Source organism: Maylandia zebra, linkage group LG14, assembly GCF_041146795.1.
Source record: "Maylandia zebra isolate NMK-2024a linkage group LG14, Mzebra_GT3a, whole genome shotgun sequence".
NCBI classification, from domain to species: domain Eukaryota; kingdom Metazoa; phylum Chordata; class Actinopteri; order Cichliformes; family Cichlidae; genus Maylandia; species Maylandia zebra.
In genome coordinates this window covers 32,886,850-32,909,793 of record NC_135180.1, presented here as the reverse complement: position 1 = coordinate 32,909,793, position 22,944 = coordinate 32,886,850, and the positions used below count along the sequence as shown (strand labels likewise).

General features: G+C 39.1%; 2 protein-coding genes across 3 annotated transcripts in view; both read right to left on the bottom strand.

Moving 5' to 3' along the window:
• maml2 (mastermind like transcriptional coactivator 2) overlaps positions 1 to 16,979 on the bottom strand; it is a 33,922-nt gene extending 16,943 nt beyond the window's left edge. Inside the window, exon 1 of the mRNA XM_004560517.3 lies at positions 15,635 to 16,979. Within this exon, the coding sequence (XP_004560574.1) occupies positions 15,635 to 16,045 (411 nt within the window). The 5' untranslated portion in view covers positions 16,046 to 16,979. The remainder of the gene's footprint in view (positions 1 to 15,634) is intronic.
• A 1,919-nt stretch (positions 16,980 to 18,898) lies between these two features.
• The window catches only part of gab2 (GRB2-associated binding protein 2), a 36,622-nt gene continuing 32,576 nt past the window's right edge, over positions 18,899 to 22,944 (bottom strand). The window contains exons 9-10 of one of the 2 annotated variants that reach the window (XM_014410107.4): positions 22,697 to 22,819; positions 18,899 to 22,620 (exon numbers count right to left, since the gene is read on the bottom strand). In XM_014410107.4, the coding sequence (XP_014265593.1) occupies positions 22,477 to 22,620; positions 22,697 to 22,819 (267 nt within the window). In that variant the 3' untranslated portion in view covers positions 18,899 to 22,476. The remainder of the gene's footprint in view (positions 22,621 to 22,696; positions 22,820 to 22,944) is intronic. The other variant, XM_024805035.2, reaches the window with a different exon arrangement.

Below are 22,944 nucleotides of genomic sequence, written 5' to 3'. Positions count from 1 at the left end.
AAACATGAGTAATACCTGCACCACACACACAAGCTGCACCCTACAATTTTTATCTCAACGACACAGTCCAATTTCACTGTCTTAAATTGCAGGTAACTGCAGCAGTACTTGTTCTGCTTGCTGGGAGATATGTTACATACTGAGTATATACAAGATGGACAAGGACACTGTGCTACCATTTGTTAGTTAAACCTCAACATGAGGATTTTGGTTATTGCTATCTTTTTGTTTTGAAACTGGATGCGACTGACAAAGTAAGGAACGTTGTGTTCTCACAGTATAGACTGATCAGTCACAAGGTAGTCTCACCTCACAACAAACCATTCCTTATCACTCATAGAACTGGGACAATAATTTACAAAATGAGCACTGTGCTGTATTCATTAAAACCAATAAACTTGTGACGTGTGGCGTTCTTCCCTTCTGGCCATTAGAAAGAATGCAGGTGTAAAGCATTTGCCCACTGCCTTCACTCGTTTTCATTTTCCACACGCTGAAGCTACATCTGTCACTGTCTGTGACTGGGAGTTGGAGAATCAATCCAACCAGTTCCTGCAGCAAGTGTAAAACTGGTCCGTGTGCTGCCACACCAAGCTTATAAGGGCGTCAAGATCTCTATCATGTGATAACAGACATGAGCCCATGCTAGTGACACCTGAGTCTTTCTGCCAGACATGAGATTAAATAATGAAAAGCACTGAGGACTGCTGTAGCAGCGATCTGCCAAATTATTTTGTAAGCAGGAGACTGCTTGGTGGAGCAGACAAAATTTCCAAAAGCAGCAGAAATTTGAATACTGAGCCTCTAGCCTCAAGTTAAAGTTGGCTTTGGTAACAAGGCAACCACATGCACAGGTAATCATGTGATCACATGTGTTTGACTAAATCAGTGGGGAGAACTGATGAGTGTTGCAAATTAGATTTAGGAAAGAACATCTCGTAAAACCTACAGTTTAACTGCTACTGAAGTGGAGTTCATCAAGAGCAAACTGCTTTAAATGTTCAAGTAATATCAACTAAATCGACTGAACAATAAAAAAGAAAACACCTCCAGCAAGGGAGCCATGTGGCATTTGATAAAAAGAGCTGAACAGAATCTGCTCCCTATGCCAACTCATAGGCAATATCATAGCAGAAGCTATCACGTGGCAGATAAACTAGTAAATCATAATAATGCCCTGCTACCATAAAGTTGACAGTAGAAACATGTTTTGCATTGTTTCTCCTCACACAGTTATGTAAATATGTGACAATGCTGCCTATATACCTTTATATACTGCAGGTGGAAAGTGACATTCAAACAAAAGGCAATACCTACCAAGCACCAGTGTGATGAGATTTAGGATATCTCACCGTACCTTATGCTGCTGTCACATGAAATTACACCTTGATAGGTCAAGGTTGTGTGCATTGAATGATTCAAATTGCCATCACAGGATATAATATTTGGTCTGGGTGAAAGAGATTATCCTGCTTACTTGTGGATTTCACAGCTCAACTGGCAAGGCGTCTCTTCACTGACTAGACAGCTGTTTTTTTCCTCTTCACTTTGACTACTTCAGGCAAAACAGATGAGCCTGTTGGTACAAACTAAGCCAAGGCAGCACAATTGTTTGGGAAATTCCTTCTTGGCAGGGGAATTAATTCAATGGGAATGACAATGGGATAAACGCAAACAGACATGTGTGTCAGTATTTTAATCAGAGCTTTGAAAGATTGTTCCGAGATAATGTACTACTAACAAGAGCATTAGGAAATGCAGTAATAGATCAGTCTATATAATAGCATATCAGTGTATCGGTGTATATTCTGCAAGTCAGCAGTCCACCATGAGGGTTGCTTTTTTACATTAAAAATCTGTGGTAAACACAGACTGTATTGCGAGCAACATTTACTGTAATACGGACAAAGTATTGCATTGGTGTCATTTTATCATCCTTCAGATGTAGCTCTGCAGCTTGAGTAGAGATACATCTGAAGTTACATCTATCAGGAGGAGGGAAAAGTAGCTCAACAGCACGGCCATTATGTACGAGAACATCGGGCACACAACGAACAAGAAGTCCAGCAGAAGACCCCATGGACCCCAAATCCCAAAATCACATCAGAGGTCTGGGATTATGTGAAAAGATTGAAGATCCTGAGACAAACTAAATCTAGAGATGAATTGTGGCAAGGACTCCAAGACACTTAAATGACCTACCAGTGAAATAATCTGAAAAACTATGTGCAATTGTTCATTTACTTTCTATTTGCTGCCTTGTTTTTTTATTTTGTGGTTGATGCCAAAACCGATTTTAAGGCAAAACAAATTCAGGTCAATATATCAGTCGATATACATATATCTTAGGATTCTATTGAGAAAGGAAAATTATGGGGTTGTTTTCTATACTGAACAGCATACACCCAGATTCCACTATCTATATCGGCCCACAATCTGACCAATACAGTAATTCATTTATTTCATAAACCCCCTTTTAATACCATAAATTTGTACTGTAGCACTGTACAAGTCACATGATAGTGATTACAGAATACATTCTGCAGTAGTCGACAAACTCTTCTCTAAGAGTCAAAGTCAACCTTGCAAGGCTACCTAAGCAGTCTGGAGTTAAAGTTAGGAAACAGTGGTTTATTTAAAGTCAATGAATTTATTACATTTGACCATGCCCGTGTATAACTGAACCGCAGAACACCATGCTGTTAGATTATGGCATAAAAAAGGTCGGCTTTGTTGCCGGATGTGGGAAAAACATCCAATAGACTCTAAAAAAAGCACAGGAAGGAAACTGGGGGTGGGGTGGCAGCGAGTAGCGATGGGGGTGTGGTGGTAGAGAGTGGGAGTGAGAAAGGAATGTTCTCTTCACTCTCTTTCTCCTCCTTGTTATCGTGCATGCGCACACATAATAACCCCACTTTCTCACTATCAGCTATGAAAAGAATGCAGCATCACGGTTTTTCTCTGCAAGCAGGAGGGCAGGAGAAAGAGCCTTTACTTGCTAAATGATCACTTGCCATGTTCATTTACAAGAACAATCAACCTGCCCCCGCACAAAAGATAGAAAATGAGAGAGAACTCATTCTAGTAATATTCTACTAAGTGAAGTATTTCATGTTTTGATTTTTTAACTGTATTTTGATCATATTCTTTCATCTTATTAGAATTTCGTTTGGTATGCTCTTAATACGTTGTACTAATAGCATGTAAAACTGATCCAAAAGTTTAATAATTGATTGATTAATTATCATTCTTAGGCAGCACCTGACCTAACTTTCTGGTACCAAATGCAGTCAGAAATATTTAAGAACTTTTTAAATTGCCACGTGTGCCACATAGAGATGTTTTGCTTTATTTGGATCTACTCAAAGTTAATCATATGGACTTACAGGATACACTTTTTCCTAATTGCAATCTCATCTTCTGGAAGCAACATTCACCATATGGCTTTACCAGATTAAATACACTTTGTATTTTTTAGAGTGAGAACGATAGGATTCAAAATCAAATTTTATTTGTCACACACATAATCGTACACAATACGACATGTAGTGAAATGCTTATTGCTGTACAATGCCTGACCATTAAACTACACAACAGAAATTAAATAGTTATACAAACTTCACAAATTTAAAATTTAGAAATTTGCAGTACAATTTTTTTTTAATCCGCAGTTAAATAAAATTTTTTGAAATTTACAGTTAAATTAAAAAAAAAGGCTAACAGATGTAAACAATAAATTAAGAATTTAACCTAAGAAATAGAGACTAAACTAAGAGTTAAAGGTCAATTATAAAGATAAAAATAGAATGTGCATATAAACAATTTAAGAAAGAAATTATGAGAAGTGTGCAGATAAACAGAGTGTGTGAGAGTCCAGTCATGTCCTACACCTGCTTCAGGGCCCGAATAGCCTGGGGCAAGAAGCTCCTCCTCATTGTCTCTGTTTTGGTCTTAAGGGAGCGGACGTGCTTCACAGACCTCAACAGTGAGAAGAGTCCATTTTTGGGATGGGAGAGGTCCATCATAATCTTCCTGGCTTCGGTCTTGCACTGTTTGGTATAGATGGACAGCAGGTCAGGAAGCTCTGATCGAATGATGCGTTCGGCCGAGCGCACCACCAGCAGATCTCGTCTGTCCTGCGTGGTGCTGTTCCCAAACCAGGTGCAGATGTTTCCCGTCAGGACGCTCTCGATGGTGCAGGAGTAGAAGTTCTTAAGCACCCTCAGTGGCAGATGGAAGTCTCTGAGTCTTCTGAGGAAGAAGAGACGCTGGCGGACTTTCTTGACCAGAGTGTTGATATTACATGACCATGATAGTTCCTGAGTGATGAGGACACCCAGGTATCGGAAGCTGTCCACTCTCCACTGGTGCACCACTGATGATCAGGGGCTTGTAATTCCTTGCCTGCTTTGTACTGAAGTCCACGATTAGCTCTTTAGTCTTGATGACATTTAGCAGGAGGTTGTTCTCCTAGCACCTGGATAAAAGTTTTATAGGCAAATGCAGCAATACTGGACCGTAGCAAGTATCCTTATGGAGAAGAAAATGAAAATACTTGCTTAGACAGCAGGAATCCCCTTCCCGAACTTCCCCTTTTTTATTCCTTTTCATATTTCTTTAAGCAGTAAATACACCAAACTGCTGTCATATTATATATTTTGTGGAAATCAAGGCAATGGCCACAGTTATCCTACATGACTTGAGCAATTTGGCTGACATTAAGCAAAGTCCTACACAAAAATTGAAGTTTAAAGCAGATGTCCTCCAATTCATCATCAAAGTAAGGCTCTTTTATGGCCTGAGTGTCCATTTTAGCGCGAGATTCCATGTCTCTGTTCATAATCCTTCCTGTAGTCCTTTAGTGGAAAGAAAACAGAATTCACTCACTAGTTCTGCAAACAGCAGATATAAGAGTCTCTTTGGAAAACATATTATACATTTAATCCATTTTTAGAATCATCTGCCTCTGGACTAATTTTTTGCAATAGACCTAAAGATAAAGCAAAGTGTTAAGAAGTGTTTAAGGTATGTTAAAACAATACCGTGGAGGATTCAACAGGGCAGGGCAGAGGGAAATCAGAGATCCTCCCCTGGTTTCACATCTCGTCTGTGCGCCTCTAGGCAAGGTGGAGAGCATGCAGGCGCCAAAGCATAGCTCAGCACCATGACACCTCACCACAGCAGAGCAATAAGGCAAACATTCCAGCTGCCACTTCTCAGCTTTATTGGTGGAGCAGAGGCAAGAAACAAGGCCATCTATGTTCCTCCTCTAAACCTCTATCTGACGCGCTAGTCAAGCTGGTCTAGCAGTCTGAGACGTGGGAAAGTCAAACATGTGATGGGTGTTAACAACAGAAATTTTGGTCTTATACGTTTGTCTTTGAAATAACTGGGTAAATTTATAGGGACTAGTTTGAACTGCAGTTAGACTTTCTTTTAGCAGTTTATGTTCCCAAACCACATCCAAACAAAGTGTTCTAAACAATGAATAATATCCAGGGAACTTTAACGTTAATGGTCATGTTTTAAAGTTCCCACAGTAATTATACCGTTTTATCTAGCTGGTAGCTCCATAACACAGGGCGAAGTAATATTGCTAAACATAAAAATCCTCAAATAAAATCCTGCAATACCACACTGGAATGACTTAACAAGCCAACTATCCTTTATTTCAATGCTAAAATTTAAACCATATGTATGTTTTGCTACATAACTATGATCTAAAAGAGTGTGATACTAGAGAAAAGTAAGTAACTGGTGTAACTAAAAAATAAAATGTAGCTTTCCCTTGTTAAATTTGTTAAATATTTTTATTAAAACTACTGAGAAAAGAAAATTCACATTTTTGATTAAAATAAGGAGATAAAAATGCAATGTGCTGTTTTTTGCATGTGCCAAATTTGCTATTAATTCTTGATATTAATATCTAACACAATGCTAACAACATCATCTAAGTTGTTGACTTTCACTTCTCTTGTATTTCACATGTATAATATTCCCCAAAGGACAGCCATAGCAAAGAACAGAACATTAGCACAATGCAAATTGAGTTGAACTATGACTTAGACCCCAGAGCACAGGAGAGTGAGGGATTGAAGAATAAGTGAACGCTTGTGCCTCTTTTCAGCACTCTGCAACTCTGGAGCCTGGGAACTTCAGCAGCTTGGCCGGGCTCTGAGAAATATCCTGAGCTGTAATGTAAACATGCCTGAACTCTGATCTAGCATGGCCCTTCCCCCTCCCAGTTTAACCCAGCATTCTGTGTAAGGGCTTTGCCAGTGACATCAGGAGCCCACTTACTCAGTTCCATAAGAGGGTAATGACCCTGGTGAGAATAGACTCTTGCTGAAAATATAGCTGTTTTGCTATATAAGCAACTGTTGCTTAGCAAACGAGTGAGTTTCGTTCTTTTAGTTCAGCTTCAAATGATTCCATCCAATAAACAGACTTCGTTTTAAACCTATCAAGTATTTTAAGGTTAGACTAAAGAGTTTCAGCAAGGTGAAGAAGAACATATTGTGTTAAGCTGATAACATAAATGGACTTCCACACCCAGTTCACTCATAGCAGCTGAGATAATCAGATCTGTTTACAACAGAAGCTAGAACAAGTCCAGGAAACTCTGACATATCAGGTGGCTGATTGTCAGATAAGTGTGAGAACAGTTGTAGATAAGCTCCTGTTTATCCAAACACAGAAGTGTCGACAACAAAAGCATCACACTTGTTAAAGTTTGCTCATAATGTAACTTCCAAAAACAAATGCTAATATTGCTAGGTTAAAGAATACTCTTTTATTTTTAAGCCTTGTTCTTCTGTAAACAAGGTAACAAACTACTGCTTGTGTTTCGCTTTGAATGCAATTCCTCCCCTCAATTCACTTTCAGTGCACTGCACATGAAATACACCTGAACAAGCTTGTTCCCACAGGGTTCCAGTTTCAGCACTGGGTAGCAAAGTATTGGTGGAAAGACACTCAGAGGCATTACCCCCAACCCCCTCTCCCCCCCACTCACACAATCCTACCCTCCCTTCAATTAAGTCAAGCAGGAAAAACTTGACAAACCTCAAAGAGCTCTCTCAGCAGAAGAAATCACATCAGGCATGAACGGATACCTCTACAAGGCCCCTCTGAAGATACAAAAGCACATAAACATGGTCCTTGCCTGCTAAGTGATTGCCCTAAGCTGGATACTTACTCTTATGTCTAGATTCTAGATGATGAAAAGCTATGAAATATTTGTTTTCATGTGGATTTAATAGCTACAACGGAGCACTAATATATTAGTCCTTCTAAAATTCCCCAATGACTTCAACAGCATAGATGAGATTTTTTGTATCCCGAGGTCGGCATAATGCTTGAAATTTAAACAATGTGTTGGTAACAACTGGGAGCATGCTGAAAGCAGAACTCAACAACAAAGGGATACAGTGGGGACTCTCTAATCCAAACCCTTTGGGAATGGAGGTATTTCGACGCAGTGAAATGTTCACTTGCATGAACACAGTCAGTACCGCGGTAATTTATATTCAGAACATGGAACGAGTATCTACACAAATTCACAAGGGTCTATTGCAGAGTCTAATTTGTTGTTGACATATCAACAAGAAAAATTAAAACAACTATCAAAATGAGATCCGAAAATAGGGCAAAGTGCAGTTTATGTGAATGCATTATATTGCAAGTTATATTTTTGAATAAATATAAACATAAAAGCTGCACCAGGGCTGGGGTTAAAAGGGTGGCTCATGGTGGCTCCGTTATATGCAGGGAAAGATATTGGTTTGATTACAGAAGGAAAACAGCAAGTTTGGAGGTTTTGAAAGATGAACAGTGTTTTGCACCACTGCCACTGTTCAACTTCTTTGCTTTACAAACTGCCAACAAAGGATATGTGAGATGCTGGTATTTACTTCTGTGACTAAGCAAAATTAAACATATTTACTGTTGTAATCAGACTGTATTTTATTAGTTCCATTATCTTGCTGTTAAATCTTGCATGGCTACACTATTATTATGGGGAGCTGAGTCTTCTAATGCATGTTTATTGACATAGGAGGTCTGTACACTAAGATTATTATAACAATCTGATTTTTTTTCTTCATGTGCATTTATTTAGCTTTGATAGCTAATAAAATTTACTGATTTCAACTGTTGGACCCCCCCCCCCCAAAAAAAAAAAAAAAAAAAAAATTCCTAGAAACCCCCCTTTGGTGCACCAAACTGTGAATGCTGCAAAAAATATCCATTTAATAGTAAGATGAGACTGTGGGGGAAATGTGTCTGTTCTGAAACTTATGGGAAAACGCTGACAATTTCTGCTTAATAGATTATTTAAGCACATATGAAAAAATTACCATGGATTAGTTTTCTCTTAAATAAAATGTTCTAATTGAGTGAGATCCACACGTGACGTCACAGCCATTTCTGTAATGTGAAATTAAGCAATAGTAAACACTTATACTGACTTATTATTCATTACTACTCTAAAGATAAATTAGTAGATTCAACACAACAAAATATATGCCACCAAGGAGCTGATTTTGCAAGGGTGATGCTTTTTATATATATATAAAATTTCTACACTGTTTGGATGGTGACTGAAGGTAAAGATGTTACCTTGCAAGCTCTTCTTGACACCAGGGGCCACTTCCAAGGACAGGAAGCACATGTCTATGGAGGAAAGGCTTTTAACCAGCAATGGTTCCATTACAAATAAAGGAAACATTTATCCTAAAAGGTCAGACATTTAAGAACCTCGAACAGCAACCTGGCCTACCTGGACTTTGAATGGAGCATGTTCTTCTGAGCATGTACACACTTACATTGAATCAACCATTGAAAAGGATGAGATGGATTTAGTACATGATTTCTGCAGCACTCTTCAAAGACAGGCACTGCCTTCCATAGGCTGCTGAATAAAACATAAGGACGCGTGCGGCAGAGTGGGTTTTGTTTGTGTGTGTATTTGTGTGTCAGTGAGTGTGAGTGGAAGTATGTAGGAGAAGGGGAGTGGGATGAGATAGCGAGAGTGAAGTTCGCTTAAGACACTGCTCCTAGAGATGCCGCATAACCCATGAGCCATAAATTTCTTTGATCTGACACACATCCTGGCTGCCCCGCTAGGTATTTGGAAACTTCTGTCTTTCTTTATCGATAATGTTTTTTTGTTTTTCTTATTATTATTTTTATCTTCTGTGTGCCCTCTGGTAGCATGGAACTGGATAACAAAGTATAAATTAGTCCAGAAAAGAATAAAAGTGTGCTCGTTTAAAGAGTAGAAGGCGCTGCAAATGTTGCCAGGTACAGAGATGTCCCAGATTTACATGCAACTATTTCCAGCACGTTGCTGCTGCATGATACCAAGGTTTGGTGAGCCCTCTCTTGTTTTTAAATCTAATTCTACTTGATTTTTTCCCCTGTTTTAACACATCATCTATTCAATGGGAAGCATAAAGAAATTTGCAGTTACTCATTTATGGTAATAGCCAGGTCATGGTAACAAAAACAAGTTGAATTCTGACCACACTCTGAAAACCTCTTAAAAATTACAAGTTTTTACCTTTCTCTCACACTAAAGGAAGTAGGAAAGGGATCTGATACATATGCCAAACACGAAAGTCTCTTTTTGTTTGTTCCTCATAACTTCCCATCTTTACCATTACAAATATCACCCTTTTCTCTATATCTGCACTGAACAACTTAAAGTGATTTGGTTGAAATGTTCACTGCTCTTCACAATTATCTGATACACTCAGCTCACTCAGCTTTTACTGCATCTGTTGTCATAAAAACCTGAGTGTCTCATAGGGCCTTTCTGGGAAAAATCCACTGCTGCACAGGAAGTGATGCATGTTTTCTGGCATTAACAAGATTGTTTGAAGCTGGGTAGTCAGCAGCAGCTACCATGGCTCAACACACCAGATAGAGCAAGCAAAAAACCAAAAACAAAATACTACTAGATCTCCTGGAGGCAGTGACAAATCCACTACAAAAACTGCTTAGCACTTAACACAAAATTGGATGTCTTGGACATCCACTTAAAATTTAATTTGACATATCCAGACATCATCATGCTAGAACTAGGGATGTGCTGAATATCTTGACATCATGACACTGTAAGATATTAAAATCTGCATTTTCAATAAATACACTCACAAAATCAAAGGGATTAATAAGTAAAGCTCCTCTGAGAAATGACACTCATCTGTGAACTTTCTTTGTGCCACTTAGAAATCCGGTGTCTACATAGTCTGTTAGAAAAGGAACTTGTTGACGCTTGTATCCCGCTCTCCCTTGAGGACACAGCAATCACGATCACAAAATGTATAAGTTGTTTAGAATGTTTATAAGCTGATGTTATCCTAAAATATTACCGCAGACTTTAATCTCATGCACAATTTAACCAAAAGATGATACAGTAGCTAATAACTACAAATATAACTACAAATGTCCTAGATTAATACCACCACCACCCCAAATGAGAAGCCACAACATTAGCCTTGTTTGACATTAACATACCACATCCCACTTCCTTGAGGACAAGATGTGCCTAAGTACCTCTACTTAGTGCTGAAAATTTATGAACGGTGCTCTGGAGTGTCCAGAACATAGTGTTACATGTCTCAACTTTTATTGCATAAGACAGTAAATCTGACTGTTTGACTGTAAAAAGGCTGTTTTAATGTTTTTCTATGCAAAAATGTGGGGATCTCTTCTGTACAAGAAGAAACAGGACATAAACCTATATATGAATAGGTCATACATTTGAAAAGACATTACTGCCTTGATTAATCGGGAAACATTTGAGCATATCAAACTCAGTAATACAAGTATATATCACTTTCAACTCATTCTTTCTTTGTTAGATTAAGCTTTTACATCAACCCAAAATCTTTGAATTCCAAAACCTTTCAATCCTCCAAGTTTTTTAGCATTTGAACAATAAAAAGGTACGTTACTAATTTGTTAAATAAATAATATAACTACTCAGTAAGCACCCCACTGACTAAACTGCTTTGTCTATCTTTTAAGAGCATGATGACAATTCTAAAGATATGTCTTTCTTGTAGCAACAAAAAAAAAGTAATAATAGAACATTTTTAATATATTTATTATTATTACCCATAAGTAGAATTGAACCACAAGTTGGACGGATGACTAATCCCAAATAGAAAGAGGAGATTAACAGATGGCTTTACTACAGTATATGGAGGCCTATCTTAATGTCTTTTAATCAGAGCACTATGAGATGCTCAACTCATCTAGCAGCTAACGGTCTGCACAATGAGACAAGCGTAATCACATCAGGCTTAAAGTGTAGCCATGCTGTCAATAAACAGCACCCACAGAATTTCCATTCTGCTCTGCAGGGGACTTAAAGTAATTCACCATTCAGACCAACTGGCAGCAAGCTATTTCTAAAAGAAGACTGTAACCTATCCATGACAACATGGAAGTGATCTGTGGGATGAACACGGATCCCTTTCTGCATCCACAGAGTTGGGTAGAGCTATGGGCTTCACAGTGGGTGGCCCCCATGGACCTGGGCTAATTGTTTCACATCACTGCCGAGCCAGGCTGAGATCAGACCACCGGCATCTGATTCAGGCTGTTCAACAGCCAAACAGGGTATGCCAGGAAACACAGCACACACCCCACCCCACATTCACACACATGCACACACTATCCACTCCATCATACATGACCACGAATAAGTGCAAGGTATTCCTTTTCTGTGGGATTTTTTTTTAGCAAGCTGTCAATCTGCTTACTGTCAATCTGCTTACCCAGAAGTTGTAGTCTTGTGACAATATTTAAGCTTTCGAAACTCAATAAATTATAAATTCATAAATTTTAATTCTGACCCATGTAGTAGTGCACTAGTAAATAGGCGAGAAACAATTTCGCTGCAAAACCTTCAATTGGCATTAGTGATATCCTAGATGATGCACTAAGTCAAAAGCGCAGTGTTACACAAGCATTTGCGCAAAAGCTACATTAGTTCAAAGCCTAAGAGACCAAACAAAATTTTGATTAGTATTTTTTCTCCTTTCCTGTCCTATTAATCACTCTGCAATCCTTCAGCCTCTTTGAGGGGGTGATGATCTTCAAGTTAAGAACATCATGAAAAGTGCAAACAACCAGTCTTTCCAACCTCTACCCAGCATTCCAATAATCCCTCATGTTTGCCATTTTCATAGTAAAAAGGGTTTCCCTGAGAGCGGAAATTAGCTTCCTTTCCAAGCTTTAAAAATGTCCAAATGACATGGTTTCTCATACCCTCTTTATCTTGTAAAATAAATGTCATACATTTAAAAGTCCAAACAACTACAACTGCCAATTTTTATTCAGTTTGCCAAGGCAATTGTGCCAAATTAGCACACAAAGCCAAAATAATATTTTGGGAATTTGCCTTTATTACAGGACTCACAGTACACAGTCACGGAAAATTGATAGATAACCAGAAGTCATTGGCTAGAGCTGGCTGTGGTTACATGATTTATGTTTCAAACCACTAACTGACCAGTATGACTAAGGCTACAGTTTTTACAAAAAACCTGTATGGCAGACAAACAAGGTCACAAGTGCTTAAAATAATAGGAAAACAGCTCAGCATATGAGCACTTTGTGTGCATGCTGCTCTATGAGTATACTTCCCAGATCTGTCACTACAAGACTGAGTAATAACAAAATCCTCCCTGTGCACATAGCACTGTTAATCACCAGGCATCCTTCGCCTACTGCATTTTCAAGGCCTGTTTGACTTAAAGTAAACACATGCAGGAAATGTATTCAGTGGCTCTAAACATTTATATGGGGACCTTGTGGTTCAAACAGTTTCATGGCCGGCAAATCTATCAAGAAGGTGCTTAGTGAGCCATTTGTTAAACACATGATAATATAACATGGCATTACATGGCATGCTAGTATGCTTCGAGGCTGTATGGTTGTTTGTTAAGCCTTTCATTTTTGTGCTCACTATCTGTATCGTTGACAGACAATGTAAGATGATTGTTGGATCCTGATCTGATGAAACTGAATGTCTGTTCATTGTAATATGGGGCTAATGTTTTGTAAGCTCTACTGTGTGACCTATTTCTGTGCTGAATACATTTTCTGATACAGGTATGAAGGGAACAATTGGAAAACTGGCCATGAAAAGAAACAATCTAAAATATGAATATCCAAAAGCTTTCAATGAGTTCATCCACGCATTAAGGAAAACGATTTTCCGAGTCGATAAGTATGCTCTCGTCTCTTCCTTCAAATTTCTCCAATTTCATCTAAAAGAATATCCTTTGTTAATCTGGTCTCAATGAGCACTGTTGTTAAGTGCTGCTGCTCACTCTGCACTCCCAAGCAGTCATAATCCATTGTGTTGTTTGCCCCTAACTCAGTATACATTTCCACTGCAAATTCCAATGTGAACACTCAATAACATGCACAGATGTGGTCATTTGAGATGTCTTACTTTTTAATTCTGAAGAATGAATTATGGTGAACTCTGCAGAACCCCCATACATATTTGAAGCAGCTTTCAGTTATTATAGCCAAAGATGATAATAAATTTAAAAAAATAAATAAATTGGTGGCAAGAGTTATAAGGATATATATAGACTGTATACATGCAACATACTGGCATTAAACAGGATTTCTGCAAGAGCGGCTGTTGTGCTTCACCCGATCATTATACGTTGCGAAAACATTAACCTCGGGGTTGATATAAACATGTACGCCAGGACTTCATTTCCTCCTCACTATCTTGCTGCACTCATCAGTTTTAAATAGAACATGTTACTCCAGAGTCAAGATCAGTAAAAATGAAACGGTACATGATAATGATGTACCCTGACCTCTTTTAGACAGCCAGTATAATCCATGAAGTTGTGTCTTGTCTCTCATCGTGTTCCACTGCCATGGCTCTACCGATCAGCATGAAAATGTAAAAGCTGAGAGGTAAACTGCATTTTAAACTAACTCTATAAACCACAGAGAATCTGCTTTTCTTGTATGTGAAACATTAATGCATTTTATATTTTTATTGGTAAAAAATAAAATATATGTATGAAATATTGTTTATTTCACCACATCTAGAAAAAGAATGTCTGCAAGCTTTCAACCTTTGACATTATTGCTTGGGAAGTAATAGGCTAGACGCTAAACTCCCCCATGCCCAGTGAAAGAAAACAACTAAATAAATCTCACATCTCAGTGACTGCTCCCTTAACAGATGCCATACAGGAAGTCAGTCCTATCAGCACTACCAGGCACACAGAAAGCACAGTTAAGTTTTCCTATCCTGCCTACCTATGTCCTATGTGAAGCTTTGCTGTTAGGGGAGAAAACACTGTCCTGTACTCTCAGTGGCACACAAGGTCATGCAACTACTCAGTTCTCAATCTCAACAGAATAACTCAGAAACAAAAACAATTTTAAAAAATGACATAACAGTGCATATTAAATGGGTTAAACAAACCACAAAATGCATCCGCATCCCTCTGTTTGGATCAGCTGCATGGTTGTTATGTTGTCAAGGTTTGCAGTAAATGCAAAACATCCCCATGGCCCAATGACCCCAAAACCATTTCCTCAAAATGGATTGCTTTGCAAACAAGCGTAACGCTTCTGTATCATGCCATCTACCTTAAGGGCCCCCTTAATCAGGAACTTAGAGTTTTAGAACATTTCCTGACTGTTTTTGACATGCATTTGGCTGCCATCTAAGTTTGGAAAAAGCTTGGACTTTTTGTTCATGGATAGTGACAGCAGCGTTATCAATGTAGAAACATTTATTGATCCATTATCGCCAAGGAAAGCTCCCAGCTGATTTTTCACATAGCATAAAAAAAAAAAAAAAAATCTCAGTCTCAATGTTGTGGTCCTTGAGAATGGCCATAACTTTAGGCGTTTCACCCCCATTACAACATACTGGTACCCTCATCATTGTTATCAATTTTGTCATCGCTGCCACAAGCTTGATTGTAATAGTCCTAATTATTTATGTTAAAAAACAAACAACACAACAATATCGGCAGTCTAAGGAGCCTGGAAAGAAAAGCGTCTGGACTTCTTTAGGTTTTCTTAAAGAGGTGTTTCTGGATGCTGAGGATGCCAATGTTCACATTTTGGACAGAGAAGACAGACGGTTTGAAAGAGGAGTGAAAGAAGCCACTGTGAACGGCCATCTTTGAATGTAGGCGCTGGCTTACCACACCAACCGTCTGCCATCTATAATCCAGTTTTGAGATCCCTTCCCAGACGCCTTAATGCCCACTCACATCCTGGGCCATTTGACCTCAGTAAATCACATGATAGGGTGGGGCTAGGTTTCACATTGGGTTCACCGGAAACATTGGCTGATTGTGGCCCACACCCGTTTTCACACCTTGGCTTGTGTGATTAGGTAGAAGATCAATAGGCGCTCCATGACCCTCTTGGGGACACTCCCGTAGGGCTTAAAATCTGGGACAATCCACCAGTTGCTCTTAGAACTGATGAAGCTTCTCGGATGAGAGGTGAATCGTCTTCAAAGAAACTTAAAGAAGTCCAGATGCTATTCTTTCCAAGCTCCATAGACTACGATGACCTGGATAACTGAGAACCTTGACAGACAACATTAACAGCAACTCACCGCTATGCGTGTGGGGATCTTCTGCTCGCCATCTGACCCCTTTTGCTCTCCGTTAGCCCTGCTGTAGTCTGGGGGTTGCTGGTTCGATCCCCGGCTACCTTTTGCTTTACGGTTCCCAGGACCTTGGTGGACTATGCTAAGCAGCTGAAGCGTACTCTCGTGCTCCCGGTCTGTGCTCTCGGCCTGACCTCGCTGATAGCGGTCCGCGCAGGTAGAATGGTGCCTCCTGCACGTCTCTAACCGGGCGCGTAAACGCTCAACTATGGCGTTGTGCAGCTGTGGCACTGTGGAGCCCCTTGAGCTGGCCACCACCGGCCCGTTGCTGACCCCACCGGGCATAGCTCCTAAACCAACACCCAACATGGGTACGTATGTCCCTGCAGCAGACTGAGCGGGGGTCGCTTCTCCCATGCCCGCAGGTCCCTGATAAGTTTATAGACTGAGGTCCACTGTGCTTACAGTGGACCACAGAACGGGCATGGAAGAAAACAAGAAAACGTACTGAAGACTTCCAATGATCCCATGTGAAAAAGAAAAATACTTGGCTGTAGTCTCTGGAGAGGAGTCACTATGGCCTATGATATGTGTTGAAATGTGAGCCAATTATCTTGTCAAACTGGGACTATGATATTATATGATATAAAAGATTAAAGATTAAGATACGCTCCATGTAAAATCATGCTATGCTCCACGTGGATTAAAAACATGCATTAAAAGTCTCAAAGTTACAGAATTGTAGTAGTTTTTCCTCGGGGGATAGGCTCTGTCAGCTTATAATTAAACGTGAAATGATTTACAAACATGAAAGGCTCCGCAGCTGGAATGAATCCGCTCTTGCTTAACGACTGGAGCTCTGCTCACAGATAAATAGGTTATATTCAATATGAATCCCTTAGATAATTCAAACCCACGGCACGCACAACTTCGGTTTCACTGGTGGTACATTCCGAGTAGCTACATTTTCAGCCTACTTTATCTAAATATTGTACCACTCTCGTTAACGCCAAGTCCAAGAGTACACTATCGACTATAAATTGAGTGAGAGCGACCGGCTGCAAAAATAGAAGAACCAACAAACACACGAAATCCACTAAACTTCAAGACTCACGGCATTTTTTTGTTTGTTTCGAAATGAGTCCTTTTCTTTGTTGCTTTCCTTTCAATCCGGATAGGAATCTGGTTGCAAACAAGTAAAAAAAAAAACCCAAAAAACCCAGACCCCCTAAACGCAGGCAGTCGTCGCAGAAGCCGACTGAAATCCGTCTCAAATAGTCCATTGACAATCGTTTGTCCGTGTGGTACACGAAGGCAATAGCGGAGCTACTTACACAGACCCTTATTGTACGAACATTCTGCTTTTGACATGAACTGGTATGGTTAAAAAAAGGGGGGTCCAGTGGCACACTCTAGTGGAGAAAAGCCTGAACTTGTCTTGCAAGGCGTGAACGGTGACACGGAGGGAATCTTATAATGTATTTTAAAAATTTGAACACTGTTGTCTAACCGAAGGAGCAGTGAAGGGTCAACCTGGCACCGCTGTTCTGTCTGCCACCTGGTCAAGCTAATCAACTAACACATGTTATCGAACATTTACTCATCCTGTATTTAAAGACACAAATGAAAAACATATTTAGATAATTAACTAAAGCACGAAAAGAATAGTTAAATCCAGAAGTATTCTTTGATCTTTTTTTGAGTTAACACGCAGAGTAACTAACCAAGCGAGCCTACAGAACCGCTCAAATGAGCTGATTGGCTGCTGACATGTTCCTATACTGTTGTCTTATGTGTCTAGCCCGCTATGCCTCAAATCTTTGGTAACTTTCAGCTTTCTGTAAATCTTAAAAGTTGGGTAAATGTACTCAGTAGCTTTCAAATATAACAATCACAAAAGTGCATTCGACTATATTTGTTTTGATTTTACACCTTCTCAAAGCAATTTATTGCCCTTTCATTCATTAACCGGCTGTTGTTTGAAGTTAATCGTATCTGGTTCAGGGGAACGAGATATAGGAGATTAAGATACAGCCACAGAATCACGCAGAAACTCGCTCACACAGGATGCATGTTTCTGTAAAGCAGAAGGAAGCTGCTTGAGCACCCAGAGGAAAACCACACAAATATGGGGAGATCGTGCGAAGTCCACACAGAGTTCAAGAAGAAATCAATTCCGTTCAACACTGAAGCCTTTTCCAAGTGTAATTAGTATAATAAATTAACTATTTGTCTTTGGGGCTGCTTTGATAGCGGCAGACTGTAAGACTAGCGGCCACCAACTTGTTAACCCATACGCATATGATTAAAACCTAAAACGCTCTCACGAATCTGCCAACCCACACTCTCCCCTCCCTTTTAGGCCCTTCTTTATGATGGATATTTCATTACCTATATGTATAGATGCCTCCCTCAGTCATTCAGTTAACTAATCTTCATCAGGGTCTTGGCTGACTAAGAAATGTTTTGCTTATTAATCATTTTTATTCTCTTTATGGGAAATGGCATGGCCACCCAGTGGTCATTACTGGAAAATGATCCTGAAGCATAATAACAGTCATTATTTAAGAAGTAGCAGGCTTATTAAAGACGAGGAATCCTGTAGAAACCCTTTAAAAAAATATCTGTATTTCAGTACGATAATCTGCATTTTCCAATTTGGTTCTAAATGCATCTTTGGGCATAACCCAAAGGAGCTTGTCATCTAATGTTTTATTAGTACTTGACTGCAGCTGCTTTCTTTAACAACAGAGGGCAGCATACATTTAACGTCTGTATATTCTGTTTTGGAAGATGTTCTAAGGTATTTTATTTTGGTATTACTAGCAATTCAAGATGCTAGTGAGTTCTGCTGTGATCTATGGTTTGGAGATAGTGGCACACACAAAAGGAGGTAAAGCTGGAGGTGTGAGAGTTGAAGATGCTAATTTCATTGGGAGTGACCAAGCTGGACTGGACTTTTACAGTGAAAGGATAGTGGACATATTGGACAAAGGACATTGAAGATGGAGCTGCCAGGGGGGAGGAAACAAGGAAGAGGACAGAGGTGGTTTAGGGAAGCAGTGAAAGTGGACATGCAGGCGGTTGGTGTGATAGCAGAGATAAGCTGAGATGGAGACAGATGATCTGCTGTGGTGACCTCCTAAAGGGAGCAGCCACAGTTTACTGTGTGTGGACAGTAAGAGCTCCACCACTGTGTTCAGTTTACAACTAAAGGAGAAAGTGTGGTTGAAAGATGAGGTTTACATTTAAAGAACTTTAACACCAAACTTTCACTTCTTGCTTTATTCTACGTCCACATTGTAAGCCTACCATTATACAGGAATAACAAAGTATTGTATTTTTGTGTATTCCAATTTAACTGTACCACAATACCACTGTCATTGTTTTTCTCATATTGCTTCAAAATCAAGACAGTTTGTATACATCAGTGTTAGTAGAGAGAAGATTCCTTGTTTGATGGTTGTTGTTGTTTTCTTTCTTTCCTTCTTTCTTTTTTTACTATTATCAACTAAAAAAAACCACACACACACATACAATAAATTAATAAATTAACACAAGCAATCTGCCTTACAGTAGTAGTAATAATAGTGGTTAAAAAAATCTTTACAAGTACAGTACGTCAACTCAGTGACAGCCTGACAGTAGATCTGAACAGTGTTTTCAACCCAGTCAGGCTGTCATTTAACATACTACAGCTTACAATCTACCACAACACATACACAACTCTTCTGCTTACACATGATCTCTCTAGATAATAAATTACACATCCATTTCATTAAAAAAAAAACCCAAACAAACAGACAGGGAGACAGGCTTTTCTTCACTCTTTCCTTTCCTCTCTTGCTCTTTGTGAATCACAATTCACCTGGGATTTGCCAGTCCAACTTACACTGGCAGCCTTTGCCTTTTTATGATTAGATCATACAAAAATGAAATTTGGTAATTTAAAAAAAGAATAATACACTAAACAAACGTAGTTTACTTTAGCCTGTTCCTGTCATAATGCATAACACTTGCTTACATGTATCAGTAAAAAATAATGATTAAAAAGAATATAAAAAAGCTGTAAAAATGGTAGAAAAACATTAAGAAGTAAATCTTAATGAAATAATCCATACCATCTAGCACTCCATGGCCACGCTATTCTTATTAAGGTCAAAAATGGATTCTGTGGTTCCAGCCCACAATGAAATACTGAACTTGAGTTGAACTAGAAACTGATCATTCAGTTGTCCTTACTATAATATGATTCTTCCTGTTTATTCTAAGAATATTGTGAAAATTTCTTCAAGGCAAAATGTACGGTCTAAACCGAAATGAAAATATAAGGCAAATTGATCAACAAAAGAAATTTAGTAAACAATATTTCACGACTGTTTTATAGTGACTACGATCACTGGCAAATATCCACTGTGGTAGATTTCCTTTGCATTTAAAGCACTATGTTACATTATTGTAGTGCTCTTTATGCCTTGTACAAGTGTATCAAATTTCTAACAGTCAAAAAGATGCACTGCAATATGTATATCTATTAATAATTTACATACAGGAACAAAAGTACTCCTCAGGGACAAAGCTGTAGTGTGTGGCATTTCAAAGCCCAAAGAGAGAAATCAGTGAATGGAGAGTTCTGGAAAACAGAAATATGCTACTCTTTATCTACTAGACTTTTGTTAATGGTCTCTAGAGAGACAGAGTACGTGCAAACTACACCTCTTGTCTTATTTCTATTTTTTAATCAGCACAACACAATAATTTTGGTTTTTTTTTTTTTTTCAGTGCACGTTTACATTGCAAATCCATTTGAATCTTAACTCAAGTGAAATGACCACTGAAATCAAACGTAACGAGGTTTTGTCATCTTGCCTTTCCCATCTTCTTCATGTCGTAGATTTGGATGTAACCAACTTTGTTCCTGCATTGAAATAATTGGCCTGCCATCATGCCTGACAGCTTTTAAATATAGTTTGGGCTCATATTTAATAGAAACCCAGGCAACAGTCATGTATGGTTATCATTAGGGGTTCTGACACAAGCCTTTGCATATTTGTATGGCTATATTTTTTTCCTCTCCTCTTACCAGACATGCACTGCTAAGCTGAAATGATTGCCCGCAGTGAAAATAATCTCTTCACTGCTTCTGCAAGACTCAGCACAAATGATAGATTAAAGTGAAAAGAGAAAGTCAGCCTGCATGCCAAAATTGAAGTGCATCTTGGCATTCCTGAGACCAGCAAGCATACTCTTACAGTATATTAATATGGTTATTGACCAGTTAGCCTCTGTTGCTCTTAAATGGCAAAGACAAAATAAACTGCCAACTAGATGCAAACAAAATTAACTTCTGCAGAGGGTTGAATGGAACAGTGATCAAACAGTGCATTTATAAATAACAGTTTGACAGTAAGGATGATATTATTAATTATCTATTCACTGTTCTAACAGTCTGTGTGAGGAGCTTTGGCAGGGAACTTCACCTGTATGGCCTGATATTCTGCATGCTTGCAGTACACTCTAGTAATAATCATCACAAAGAACAGGCATAAATTAGTTATGGCTTTAGGCCCAAATATTTTAGTTTTAAGCAAGCTCATCCAGTATCCATGGTAATGGTGGCAGAAACTTGACACTGGAGATGGCTGACCTAAAGTGCCCCTATTATGCTTTAAGTTTTTCCTCAACTCTCTAATCTGTTACGCAGCCTTTTGTTCATGTAAGAGGTCTGGAAACTTTCAAAGGCCAAACTTTCACGTGTGGCCAAATGAAAGCAAAATCTCTGCTGCTGTAATGTCTCAAATACATTCTTTACACTCCAGGCTTTTTTCTGTATTGCTACTTAGTTATGTCACTGTGACACAATGTCATGAAGTTTATGCAGTCGGTTGGTTTGACATGCTCACTAACAAAGAATGAGGAGCAGCCTTAATTCAATTTAGATGTAGTCAGTTGCTTTATTTTCAATTAAAGTCACTTCTACGAACTCTATAATTCCTTTGCTGTGAGGAACACACACCTAATGCTCTGCTGTCGAGTCTTCGGGCACTCCCTGGATCTGAGGAAGTGACCAAGTAAAGTACTTTTAGTTTTCCATAGCAATGTCCCCACAACAATAGGAATATCCTTAAATCTTTAGTGTTAGGATTATGCTAATGTGGCTAACTTCACCATCTGTTAGCTTCCCTCCTATAAAAGGAGCAGCTGCAGCAGAATTATGTGAATGTGTGGTGTCTTTCTAACATGTCTAATGCTTTATGCTTGCAATCTGCAGCCCTTTGAATAAAATGCTACAACTGGGTTAAAGGCTAGCCAAAAACACCAAACACCCAAAACCAAAAAAACCCAGCCCAATATCCAGACATGGTATTCAGAGGTGGACAGTGGGTGCTGGAGAGCGTTACAGTATGTTTTGGGTGTGTATATATATATATGAGTGGCAGTTTCCTAGGATTTCTGCATAAATAAATGATTTAATATAAAATAACATTTTTTAAATTTATTGTTAATTCAATTATTTCATGCAAAGATATGTAGCAAACCAGTGGGCAAAATAATTAAACTCTTTAAGGTTCTCAATTCAGCAGGAAAACCTGGTAACACTATCTTGGAGGACTACGATTATACATCTGTGATCAAGGATGTCTCCCTTTTGCAACGCTATTGTCAACTTTTTGGGGAAATGCTGTAATGGAACCTGTTAGAGGGTGAAAAGAAGTGTCACCGCAATAAGAATAAGAAAATCGCTCGTTGTACTAGAGTTTAATCTATTTTAATTGACTCCCTGAATAAAATGATAAACCTGCATAATAGGGACACTTTAAGGCTTGTTTTTGATGTATAGGTCAGTGTCAGGACTTGACCCCCTTGGCAGGTTCAGTAGACTGTCGCACATCAGTCCATTCCTGCATTGTGTTTTGCAGAGCTTGAGTCTTTTCCTTGTCGACTTGGACATAATCCACCTTCTCGTCCGATGTCACAGAGGACGTAGAGGGCTGTGGAACAATAAATAAAGTTTAATTGCATATGAAATGAGAAAAGTTAATTTAGTCTATAAAATCCTCTGCTTACTTTTCTGTGTGGGTTGGGTGTCCCAGGCTGGAATTCCAGTGCTAGGTAGTCCACGTTGCCACACTTCCTAGGGGCTGGGCTGCTGGTGCCACTCACGGCTGGGGAGGTAGACGCTGGGTTCTGCTAATGTAATAGGAGGGAGGTTTCACTCACACAGTATGCAGTGAGTTAGCAGTGCATACAAATAAGTGGATCGTTAAAACAAAGAACACAATGTACTCTCCCCAGTCTCCCCGTCCAGCTCCCTG